We start from the raw sequence: 13,121 nt of genomic DNA, 5'->3' as shown, positions 1-13,121 counted from the left end.
TAATGTCTTCATTTAATGTAGAATGCAAAGACATGTTAACTGGCTCATTAAACTCGCATTCCAGGAATAACGTTAACGTCCGCGGGTCTCACCCCGGAGCCTCAGACATTCCAGGCCGGCAGGCGGCACATTTGCCTCGGCTTTCAAACAGCACTACACGCAGCCAGTTCATTGGTTCTCTGCAGATCCCACTCGGGTAGTGCAACAACATGCTGAATCCCACTGGATTTGGGGGCAGAATGTGCCAGGATTGGCCAACGCCAAATCCAGTCCCCAGAATTGTCAAATCAAATCATTGACACGCTATGGCCCCTCTCTCAACCATCTTGTCATCTCAGGCTAGATTTGTTTTCAGTCCGACACATCTCCGACCCTCGCGCCACACTTGGGTTCAGCTCGTCTTTAAATGTAATCGTGACACGGTCAGGTGAGTAACAAGCAGCCAACCGTGAATTCACACAAATCAAGCTAATTCACCTCCCGTGTTGCTTTGAGGGGTACAAACATCTTGTTCACCTATTTTCAATGTCTCACACATCATTTGAAAGCTTACAATCTGCACTTTAATAATCTGTAAAAAAAAGGGAAAAGGCCTATTTGTTACCCTAAACACCAGTCTGTCACAATTAACTCATTCCCCGCCAGAGAGGGAAGCCAGCCACCGCCAGGGTTTGTGAGCATTTTCAGTGATTTTCCACGACCCCCCGAATATTTTCTTCTATGACTATTTAAACACCGAATATCCCAAAAGACAAAACAAAGAATGGAAAAAAGAGTTTGTTTCTGCCTTCTTCCATTCTTTAGTTATCGACACTTGAATGTAGGTCGTTTTCACCAAAAACGCCCGTCTGACCCGGAAGCTGAGATACATGCCTGTTTCTGCAGCGAAGCGATTCGAGAAATTCAGCCCGCACGGAGAGCGGACGGGGCGGGTTACGCGCTCATGTTCTCCGCGGGTCTGGTGCTTCCTGGTACTCGGTGTGTGGAGGTCTGGTGCTTCCTGGTACTCGGTGTGTGGAGGTCTGGGCTTCCTGGTACTCTGTGTGTGGAGGTCTGGGCTTCCTGGTACTCTGTGTGTGGAGGTCTGGTGCTTCCTGGTACTCTGTGTGTGGAGGTCTGGTGCTTCCTGGTACTCGGTGTGTGGAGGTCTGGTGCTTCCTGGTACTCGGTGTGTGGAGGTCTGGGGGCATATTTGATGGCTGAATTTGACACTATGTGAGGGTTCACAAAGCGGATTACTAATCTAAGTGACAGGAGAAATGTTTGGGGTGTGTTCACCCTGCTTCTCTAGTGAAAGACAGCATCCAGCGCTGAGTGACTGTCAGTCTGTCACGAGCCCGTGTCACAACATGCCGTGCCCGCGGGTAAACATGTCATTGTACTGCTTTGAGGATCCAGGCTGGACGTGTTTTATGCTCTACCTCCATGGAGATGATGCTGAAAATGCTTGATGGTTTTGTGGGGCAAAAACGAGTATGGTATCACTTCATAAGGTGGCCAAGAGCGCCATCTATTGTATCGGATTGATGCTCATTTGCGTCAATGGCGGCAACCGTTGTCTCCCAAATAACGCAAATAGACGTCTATGGCGGAGAATGAGTTAACAAAGGTGAGACCAACTCAACTTTGCTTGAGTCCTACGTCAGTCTCAAGTCTCGAGCCACAAGCCTTACGTCAAGTCTAAAGTCTAAATGTAGAACAGGAAGTCAAGTCAGAACAAATAAAGAGTCCAGTATCAATTTAATATCTTAAAGAAAACTAAATATTTAGGACTTTTCGGTTTGAATAGGATAAAAAGTTGGTAAGAGCCTCATGAGTTTGATTTCTATCCTCATTTTCAACTTCAATAAATTCAATCATTCCAAACAAATTCAGAAAACAGAATTTATTCAGTCGTCTGCCTGGAACAAATCTCGCCACTTTAAGTCATTTACACAAACGAAAGAAAGAAAGAAAGTTGAGACAAGTCAAGACAAGACTTTAGAAACCCTTTCAAGTCATCAAAGTACAAGCTAAGTCCCAAGTCACCAGCACCCAACTCAAGTCTCAAGTCTTCTCTTCATGCAGCAACACAAGTCAGGTCTCACGCAATTCAATCATTCATTTTTTAATTGTTTGGTATTTTAATTCAAATGCGTCTCCAGTATTCTCACTAAAGCAGACGAACCTTCGCTACTGCTGGGTTTGATCTTCTTGCTGCCTTCACGAGTCGACTTGGGACTGGAATCCAACAGGTTCCTCACCTGAGGACAGGAGAGAAGAAGAGGAGAGCAGATAGGAGAGGAGGAGAGAAGAGGAGATAGGAGAGGGGAGGATTTGTTTGTATTGATTTGTTTAGGTGGGCCTTCTTTTAGGTGGCTATACATTTTGCTGCTGACGCCACTCACAGCAATACATTGCTTTGCTTCTATAGTATGTTGGACGTGGTCTCTAGTGATTGGTTGGAATTCCCCTGGGGGGATCCCGTCATAGAAATCACACAGAGTGCAACCTCAGACTAGAAGATGGAAATGAGTTTAACGATTGGACAATTCAGTCTGATATCAGGCTGGGTCAGGGGTCAGGGGTCAATACCGCAGTCCACTTTGAAATCTGAAAATCTTCCGGGGCCCACCCAACCTTTTAATCACAACTCTGATCAACACACAAGACTAAGATGAAGTATTTTTCCCTCTATACGTTTTATTTCATTAACAGAGCATGTGAACTTCAGGGAAATTCAGCCACATACAAACATTGAGGGAAAACGCCCAAAAGCCAGATTGCCAACATTCTCTCCCCGCCTTACTCATCAGAAGTATTTGAGTGCATAACGCATTTGTTGAGACAAAAGAAGTCAATCCACAACAAGCTATTAATGCTATTTAGGCTGTGAAAAATGCTACCTGACCTGTAAAGGGGAGGATTGTGGCACTGGTACCCATTGAACCAATTTTCATTCAGATCAATTGAGCTGAGCGGTCAAGGCACCCCTTTGAAATGTTTCCCATCGCCCAAATTCAACCTACGTTTGGAGCGTTATTTAGCCCCCTAACATATTATGCTTGAGACCAATAGATGCTTTAGGTCTTCTAGTTTCTTCTGATAACAGGATCTCCACAGTAGCTTTAGAAATGACCCTGCTACAGACATTTGATTGCCCACAAAAATCGGGAGTGTCCACAGGCCACACTTTGGGAATCACTAGGCTAGGTAATACAATACAGACAGAGCATCCTAAGGGCCTCTATGAGGAACTTTTATTGGGGCTGTTTCCTTTAAAGAAATTGTATTTCTATTTTTCCACTTTTGATATTTCTATTTTCTATATTTCTATGTACTTGTTTTTTATGTGATTCGCTAGCATAACTTCTTGACTGATCATAGCAGGATAATTGCCTATGCTTCCCCCCTTTTTCTGCTTGTATGGAGCTACTACTTCATATACAGCAGTAAGAGCTTCTAAAGCATCTTTTATGTTTCACATATCTTACATGTAATAATATCTAGAATTGTTTCCTATAGTACTGTTAAGTGGTGTATTTGGAAAGAAAAATCTTTTGCTTAATCTTTTGGCTTGATTGATTGTACTTCCGGACGCTACCTGTATATAAATTGTCATTTCCACCTTTTGCATTACAACGCTGAAGTCGCCCACACGTTGATGTATTTTCATGTATCTGAATGATTCCACACTGTACCTTCTGGCACTTTGCCAGGTCCAGCGGCGTGTGTCCGGATGCCGGCCTCTTGCGAGGGTTGATTGGCTGCTGCGAGGCTTTGACCTGCTCTCTGATTGGCTCATTCTCTTCCTGCTCTTCGTCTGAGGAAGAGGAGCTGAAGAAGAGCGGCTCGTCGTTCTCCACGTTCTTATCGGCTCCTGAGTGGAGAACAGCTTCTGTTTAACCACTGAGACAACATCCTGACTCTGAAGAACCTGACTGATCCTGACACAGAGGAGAGGAGAGCTGAAGCATAGAGACTTCACATCTTTACTGCTAGTTTTATTCTTGTTTTTGTTCTTTTGTTTATTAGTTGTTTCCCCTGATTTGCTTCCACACTACAAACCCTCTCCACTTCTTAGGACCTCAGGGTCCAGTCTGCTAACTGTTCCTATTAAAACCAAACATGGTGAAGCTGCATTCAGTCATCATTACGCTACACATACCTGGAATAAACTTCAGGAACATCTTAGATCTGCTCCAACTCTGGCTACCTTTAAAGGTCCATTCCGTTCCATTCTAGTTTCCCCACGTCGTCGGTCACATTGCTGCTGTTTGGCCAGACGGACTTTACTAGATAAATCTTTGTTATTTTTCTGTGTGGACTCTGTGTTGTTGGTTGTTTGCTGACATTCATTGACTGCATTAGCTAGTGAATGTAATGTTAGCCTGGGTTAGCCGCCTTCTTCGTTGGTGTTTACTGGCTAGTGCTGACTGCTGAGAGGCATTTTTTAAGTTATGTTACGGAGCATTCACTCATTGGTAATAAAAAACACTTGGTGCACATTTATTTTTCCCAAATCTTACAGAATGGACCTTTAAAGTCCCTTTAAGTGGGTAAAATATCTCTCTATTGTACTTATTTGGATTATTTTGATGTAATGCATTTTGCTTGTTCTTTTACATGAACCTCATGTTTTTCACTTTATAATCTCTTTTATTTCTGTACGCTCTTTTATTTGATCTATTTTATGAAAAGCACTTTGAATGGCCTCTGTGTATGAAATGTGCTATAAAAAATACTTGCTTTGCCCACTTTGCTCATTATTTGAAACTTCGGCCACGTTTAATATGAACATCCGACATTGTAACATGATATCTATATGATGCAAAATAAGGAAAAGCATAATAGGTCCCTTTAAGTTTCCTTATGAGCAAAAATACTCAATAAGTAAAATGAAGTGTAGATTGATTGATTGATTGATTGATTGATTGATTGATTGATTGATTGATTGATTGATTGATGAACTGACCTGCAGCGATCAGCATGGAGCAGAGGGTCGGTGAGCCCAGCCCGGCCGCCAGGTGCAGCGCCGTGTTTCCCCCGAACGTGCTCGTGTTCACATCCGCCTTCAGCTACACACACACACACACACACACACACACACACACACACACACACACACACACACACACATCCCAAACACATGCACACACACACACACACACACACACACATCCCAAACACATGCACACACACACACACACACACACACACACACCCCAAACACATGCACACACACACACACACACACAGACGCGCCCCAAACACATGCACACACACACACAGACACGCGCCCCAAACACATGCACACACACACACACACACACACACACGCCCCAAACACATGCACACACACACACACGCCCCAAACACATGCACACACACACACGCCCCAAACACATGCACACACACACACGCCCCAAACACATGCACACGCACACACACACACACACACACGCCCCAAACACGCATACACAGACACACGTGCACAGACACACACACACAGACCGGGCAACAAGGAACATGGAAGTACATGAGTAACACTACACACACTGACTGTGTGTGCATTGATGTATGTATTATGTATGTAATGTGTGCGTGTGTGTGTGTGTGTGTGTGTGTGTGTGTGTGTGTGTGTGTGTGTGTGTGTGTGTGCGCGCGTGTGTGTGTGTGCGTGCGTGTGTGTCGTACCTCAGTAATGAGGAAGCACGCCACCTTGAACAGGTTGTCCCTGACGGCCAGGTGGAGGGCGGAGCTTCCACTCTTCTGCTCGGGCGCGTTGATTTTAGCTCCACCCTCCACCAGCAGACGCAGACAGCGCTCTCCCCCCCTCCTCACCGCGAGGTGCAGCGGGTGGAGACCTGAGAGAGAGAGATGCAGTGAAAAGAGTCATTTCGCGGGGCCTGTGTGACGCTCAAAACTACTGATCCACTATTTGCACAGCCGTGACGGGACTAGACTTCAGCTAGGCTACTGTCTGACAAACGCTGCATTCACGTGCTGCAGGGATGCTCCTACTTCCCGAGTTGGGAAGTCGTTCTTCTGACTTCTGTGTGTTCATTAGCTTTTAAATCGTCATGTGGAAACAACAAAGATTGTAGTGTTTTGTAGCTTTGTTGTGTTTTATTGCTCAGAGACTTTTTTGCACCGCGGACGATTTAAAACTGACGATATTAATATTGAAGCTGTTTCCAGTTTCGCATGGCCACAAAGAGCTAAGGAAACCTTCCGGAAAAACTTTTTTTTTACACCACATGCAGCACATGTAAGTTCTTTGCTCTCACTGCCAGAAGGGGGAGACAAAAGTTACAGCATTACAAAAGTTACTTCTGGGTGGCAAAAATGCAACACAACAAAATGAAATAAAAAGTTACGAACTTCAGCTTTAACGAAGAAGTTGCGGCAAATTGCCTTTTGTTGTTTTGCTTTTACATACGTTTACATTTGGGCCACCAAAGATGTACTTTGGCCACAACATCCAGGGGCTCGGTGGCCCGTGTGGCCACTGCTCAAAACTATATCTATCCCTGTATACAGTATTTCAACAAACTGGCATAAGGTGACTCACCGTGGTAGTCTGCAGTGTTGACCAGGTGGGTGTGGCGTTCGCCAAGATGAGCCAGCAGGGGGCGCAGCGCCGCGTCGTCTCCGGCCAGCGCAGCCAGGTGCAGCGGGCTGCGGCCATCTTGGTCCAGCAGGCTGGGGTCCGCCCCCGCACGCAACAACACCTCCACCACCTTCACCTGCCGTGTGATCACCGCCAGGTGGAGCGGAGTCTGCAGAGAGAGAGAGAGAGAGGTTTGTTATGGAGATGTTAGCATAGGTTTTTCATGAAGAAACCTTCACTGTAACTTGGAGGCCTGCTTTGCCAATTTTCAACCCGCTTTGTATGTCATTATAATCTTGGTAATATACTGTAAGCAGATGGACAGTGCTTACATTCGCTATATATTTATTTTTATTATTATTATTTCTGATTTCCCTCCTATTTTCTCCTCAATTGTACTTAGCCAATTCCCCCTGCTGCCCCGGTCGCTGCCCCACCCCCTCTGCCGATCTCGGGAGAGCCGTAAACTAGCACCATGCTTCCTCCGATACATGTGCAGTTACCAGCCACTACTTTTCACCTGAGAGCGGCGGAGCTTCACCGGCAGGACGTATCACATGGGAGGATAACGCTATTCCCACCAGTTCCCTTCCGCCCCGGACAGGCGCCTTGACCGACCAGAGGAGGCGCTAGTGCAGCGAGCAGGACACATACCCTCATTCCGGCCGCCCACCCGCAGACACAGCCAATCGTGCCTGTATGAGTTAGTTACTCTGTTGAGGTGAGTTAGTTACTCTGTTGAGGTGAGTTAGTTACTCTGTTGAGGCGAGTTAGTTACTCTGTTGAGGTGAGTTACGGTAGTTACTCTGTTGAGGTGAGTTAGTTACTCTGTCAGAGGCACTGACATAAATAAATATGGACGATGCACAGTTGCAGACGAAATATCAGGGGAGAAATTGCTGCGTCCTTGGCAGGTCGGAGAAGGCCAGATTAGAATGGAAATGTTTTGGTTGCCTGAATTCCTTTCACGTCACACAGACCAGGGTCACACAGACCAAAAAGTCAACAACAGGTGTCAAGTCTCTGGTTCCCAACATTAGTTCATTTCTTATGCAGATCAGTGGAAATTTCCATGATATAATCCAGGTATAATCCATTTTTCACAGTTCAAATTCACTGACCGCCCATCTCAATTTTCATGACGTCACAGCCTTGGGTCAATCGCTGTTGTCTTCCCGTGCCCCACAGCACAACACGTAGTGTTAGGACGTATGGTTAGGACGTAGTGTTAGGACGTAGTGTTAGGACGTAGGGTTAGGACGTAGGGTTAGGACGTAGGGTTAGGACGTAGTGTTAGAACGTAGCGTTAGGACGTAGCGTTAGGACGTAGGGTTAGGACGTAGGGTTAGGACGTAGTGTTAGGACGTAGTGTTAGGACGTAGCGTTAGGACGTAGGGTTAGGACGTAGGGTTAGGACGTAGCGTTAGGACGTAGCGTTAGGACGTAGGGTTAGGACGTAGGGTTAGGACGTAGCGTTAGGACGTAGCGTTAGGACGTAGGGTTAGGACGTAGCGTTAGGACGTAGCGTTAGGACGTAGGGTTAGGACGTAGCGTTAGGACGTAGCGTTAGGACGTAGTGGACTAAAGTGGTAAGTTCAGAAAATATGAGGCCATTTACACCTGGCATTAACATGCATTTTCTGTCATCAGATTGCAATCAGATAGTACTTGACCCCTTGAAAGTACAGGTGTAAACGCCCCCAAGACACATTGAAGACGGATTGCAATCTGATCGGCCAAACCACCTCCGGAGGTGGTCAGGGACACATTGAACACAAGTGTAAATACAATGTGTCCTCTCAATCTGCATACAGCAACTGTATCCGGATTGAGAGGACACCCGTTTTGAGTGATCAGATGGCAATCTGATCACTCAAAACGCATGTTAACGCCAGGTGTAAATTAAATCAGGCTAATGTGGTCAATCTGATGACAGAAAACGCATGTTAATGCCAGGTGTAAATGGCCTCTATGTGTTTTATTACTCCAGCTACCATTATTAGTTTTAACGGGTGAAAGCTAACAGCCCGTTCAAGCTAACCACCTGTTCATAGCAGAGTAATGCAGTAAAACAGGCTGTGTTAGCTCACAAAAGTGCTAGCCTTTCACGGTCGGCATAACGTTACGAACAACCGATAACGTTAACGTTAGCTGGAATAAGGCAATAGATACATATTTTCAGAACTTACCAGGTTGTCCAACTGCCTGCCTATGCCAGGAAATGTGTTTCATAACGTTACAACTCCCATATCTCAAGCAAGAGTCACACAAACAGACACTGGAGGTTTTATTTGGGGTAAAGCATCAGGAGAGTTTTTATAATGGATATCTCAGAGAAGTGCTTTGACTGTGGGGATGTTGTTCACAAGCTCCTCTCCTCGTAGCTGTTGTAAGGATATACAGAAGAGACCAGGCAGCCTTGCTAATGTTAGTTAGAGCCCCAGACTCAGAGGCGGCGCTGGGCTGCCCAGTAAACAGCCAGAATCTGAACGAAAACGAAAATCTGATTTCCATAGAGGCGGGATTTTGATAAACTGACCTCAGTGGGAATCTACCTGGTTACTTTTGACGAGACAAAAATGATTAGAACTTCAAGTGCCATATTTACAGAGCTAGAGCATTGACTGTATATAAATGCACTACGCAGTACGCAAAGCTAGAACCAGTAGCTACGTAAAAAAAAGTTCAGAGCGGCGGGGACCTCAGACTTCTAGGCCTATGTGCTGTAGCCTATTGTATTTTTTATTTTTCATTTGCAGGTTAAACTGTCAGCTGAGCTCGGTTATTGAAGCTTTGGCTAAAGGCCTGAATTTTACAATGATGTCTTGAAATAAATGTTTAAAAATCGATTGTGTGTTAAAAGCTTGTGTTTTCATTGGCGTTATTACAGTAATTTATTTTCAATGTCCGCTATCAAGAGCAATTTGGTTAATAAAATCGCTGGGCTGGGTGCAGTGTGTGTGTGGTGTGTGGGAAATGTTTGTTTGAAAAGCTTGTGTGTTACGTTTTTATTAGCGTTAATACACTAATAATTCATTTCAATGTCCGCTATCAAGAGCAATTCAGTTGGTTCATGAAATCGCTGGGCTGCGTGCCGTGCAGTGGTTGTGGTGTGGGAGATTCCAGCTGTCAAAAGAAGACAAAAGACTTGCTCCTGGCCAATCCCGGCGCTTGACTGCTGCGTAGGCGGGCACAGGGCGTGGTTTTTGCGTAACCTATGTGCAATTCGAAATAACGCCTCTCTGGTTGGCTGTGTTGAGGGTGAATTAGTCGGGAGTTAGTTACTGTGTTGAGTTGAGTTAGGTACCTGTCGGAGGTGGTTGGCTGTGTTGAGGTGAGTAAGTTGGTAGTTACAGTAGTTACTGTGTTGAGGTGAGCTAGTTGGGAGTTACTTACCTGTCGGAGGTGGTTGGTTGTGTTGAGGACTCTGTGTTGTTGGCTGCTGAGCAGAGTGTGGATCAGCTGCTGGATCACTCCAGTCTGTTGGTGGATGATGGCCAGGTGCAAAGGACTGTGGGAAGGCAAAGGACGAAACATCAAACCACACGGTAAGCTAACCTCTGCTGACAAACTGTCAATAGAGGAAACTACAGTATTAATCTACCTTCTTAATTCCTAAATTCACAGCTTTTATCCTAACTTTTAGATTTGTTGAAAGCGAATGCATGAGAGGTAGTAGAACTCACGTGTCTCCATTGTCATCCTGGACGCCACACAGGTGTCTCTGGATGGCCAGGAGCACCTGCACGTCTCCGCTGCTGCAGTACTGCAGCAGAGCCCCGGCTGTCTGCCTGGCGCTCTGCGAGGAGCGGCTGTGCAGAGCAGCAGCTGTAACACAACCAGAGAGATACAGTATGTGTGTGTGTGAGAGAGAGAGAGAGAGAGAGTGTGTGTGTGTGTGTGTGTGTGTGGGTGTGTGTGTGTGTGTGTGTGTGTGTGTGTGTGTGTGTGTGTGAGAGAGAGAGAGAGAGAAAGAGTGTGTCTGTGTGGAGTTTGCATGTTCTCCCCGTGCTTCCCTGGGGTTTCCTCCAGATAAGAACCCCCCGCTAAAATAAAACATGCAACAACAACAAAAAATGCAACACAACTCCTGGTCCAGGCACTTGTCATCTCCCGCCTGGACTACTGCAACGTTCTTCTGGCTGGTCTGCCTCTGCCATCAGACCCCTACAGCTCAGTCAGAATGCTGCAGCCCGGCTGCTTTTCATCTCAATTCTCTCACGTCTTCCAGTCCCTTCACTGGCTTCCCATCTCGGCACGCATCAAATTCAAGACACTGGTACTACTCGCACACAGGGCAGTCCACAAGACTGCTCCTCCCCATCTGCAATCTATGGTCAGGTTCCAAACCTCGCATCACTCCCTCCGCTCCTCCGCTCCTCCACCCAGGCAACAACGTACGGCTCTGTTTGTTTGCTACTGGACATTTTCAGTGTTTCTGTACATATTGTAACACAGCTCATGAGTGACGCATATTTTACTGTGAAGGTTTTTTAATCCTCACAGCTGTATCTTACCTATCTGGAACAGCTGCTGTTGTAGTGGCGAACCTGTCTGTCCTCCTGTGTGAGGGGCGGAGCCTGACATCTGAGCTCCTCCCCCTCCATAGCCAGTGAAGCTTCCTGTGTAGAAACCTCCTCCTCCTCCTCCTCCTCCTCCTCCTGCTGCTCCTCCTGTCCCGTTCATTTGCTGGTTGAACTGGAAGCCTGCAGGGGGCGCCACAGAGAGGCTGTTGGGCGTTTGCGATCACAAGCGGCCACAGAGCTAAATAACAACCACCAGGTGATCTGATCACTCAAACCACTTGCCGAGGTGGTCTGGGATGCATTTGAAACCAGGTATTTTGTAGTGTAAACGCTAATGTATCCTGACACGTCCATATCCTATGCCCAGTGCAAGTGCCAATCTCCCTTCTTTTATTTGAATCACCACTGGGTCAGTACATCAAAGGACGTGTTTCAGTGACCCAGTGACTGGGTCAGTACATCAAAGGATGTGTTTCAGCGACCCAGTGACTGGGTCAGTACATCAAAGGACGTGTTTCAGCGACCCAGTGACTGGGTCAGTACATCAAAGGACGTGTTTCAGCGACCCAGTGACTGGGTCAGTACATCAAAGGATGTGTTTCAGCGACCCAGTGACTGGGTCAGTACATCAAAGGACGTGTTTCAGCGACCCAGTGACTGGGTCAGTACATCAAAGGACGTGTTTCAGCGACCCAGTGACTGGGTCAGTACATCAAAGGACGTGTTTCAGCGACCCAGTGACTGGGTCAGTACATCAAAGGACGTGTTTCAGCGACCCAGTGACTGGGTCAGTACATCAAAGGACGTGTTTCAGCGACCCAGTGACTGGGTCAGTACATCAAAGGACGTGTTTCAGCGACCCAGTGACTGGGTCAGTACATCAAAGGATGTGTTTCAGCGACCCAGTGACTGGGTCAGTACATCAAAGGATGTGTTTCAGTGACCCAGTGACTGGGTCAGTACATCAAAGGATGTGTTTCAGCGACCCAGTGACTGGGTCAGTACATCAAAGGACGTGTTTCAGCGACCCAGTGACTGGGTCAGTACATCAAAGGACGTGTTTCAGCGACCCAGTGACTGGGTCAGTACATCAAAGGATGTGTTTCAGCGACCCAGTGACTGGGTCAGTACATCAAAGGACGTGTTTCAGCGACCCAGTGACTGGGTCAGTACATCAAAGGACGTGTTTCAGCGACCCAGTGACTGGGTCAGTACATCAAAGGACGTGTTTCAGCGACCCAGTGACTGGGTCAGTACATCAAAGGACGTGTTTCAGCGACCCAGTGACTGGGTCAGTACATCAAAGGACGTGTTTCAGCGACCCAGTGACTGGGTCAGTACATCAAAGGACGTGTTTCAGCGACCCAGTGACTGGGTCAGTACATCAAAGGATGTGTTTCAGTGACCCAGTGACTGGGTCAGTACATCAAAGGATGTGTTTCAGCGACCCAGTGACTGGGTCAGTACATCAAAGGACGTGTTTCAGCGACCCAGTGACTGGGTCAGTACATCAAAGGACGTGTTTCAGTGACCCAGTGACTGGGTCAGTACATCAAAGGACGTGTTTCAGCGACCCAGTGACTGGGTCAGTACATCAGAAGGACATGTTTCAGCGACCCAGTGACTGGGTCAGTACATCAAAGGACGTGTTTCAGCGACCCAGTGGTTTTTAAAAGAGAAAAGATTTTGAGTGCTAGAAACTAGCAAAGATAACGCTTGCTCTTGCACTCGGTGTACTGCATCTGCATCTCCTCACCTCCCCCAAACCCCCCGGCAGCGCCTCCTCTTCCTCCTCCTCCTCCTCCTCTCCAGGGGTCGTAGTGTGGGAGGGGCTTCTGCTTTTTCCTCTGCACCTCCTCTTTATCTGAGGGAGAGAGAGAGAGAGAGAGAGAGAGAGACTGATACCCCTTTCAGAACAAGGTCCAACCAGGGTTATTCCCAGGTTGATTTTGGGTTTGAAAGGGTTAGTCCGCGTTGCCCAACTCGGCTTGGCGACCCACCTC

General features: G+C 46.9%; 1 protein-coding gene across 4 annotated transcripts in view; it reads right to left on the bottom strand.

Moving 5' to 3' along the window:
• nfkb2 (nuclear factor of kappa light polypeptide gene enhancer in B-cells 2 (p49/p100)) overlaps positions 1-13,121 on the bottom strand; it is an 85,442-nt gene that overhangs the window by 10,196 nt on the left and 62,125 nt on the right. For all 4 annotated transcript variants that reach the window (XM_083651035.1, XM_083651036.1, XM_083651038.1 and 1 more), the window contains 9 exons: positions 12,875-12,982; positions 11,110-11,298; positions 10,279-10,420; positions 9,989-10,103; positions 6,554-6,761; positions 5,677-5,846; positions 4,955-5,057; positions 3,681-3,859; positions 2,168-2,243 (listed from right to left, as the gene is read on the bottom strand). In XM_083651035.1, the coding sequence (XP_083507161.1) occupies positions 2,168-2,243; positions 3,681-3,859; positions 4,955-5,057; positions 5,677-5,846; positions 6,554-6,761; positions 9,989-10,103; positions 10,279-10,420; positions 11,110-11,298; positions 12,875-12,982 (1,290 nt within the window). The remainder of the gene's footprint in view (positions 1-2,167; positions 2,244-3,680; positions 3,860-4,954; positions 5,058-5,676; positions 5,847-6,553; positions 6,762-9,988; positions 10,104-10,278; positions 10,421-11,109; positions 11,299-12,874; positions 12,983-13,121) is intronic.

Source organism: Poromitra crassiceps (assembly GCF_964638095.1).
Source record: "Poromitra crassiceps genome assembly, chromosome: 14".
Taxonomy (NCBI): domain Eukaryota; kingdom Metazoa; phylum Chordata; class Actinopteri; order Beryciformes; family Melamphaidae; genus Poromitra; species Poromitra crassiceps.
The sequence above is the reverse complement of the archived record's forward strand: the minus strand, read 5'-3'. Positions and strand labels throughout refer to the sequence as shown.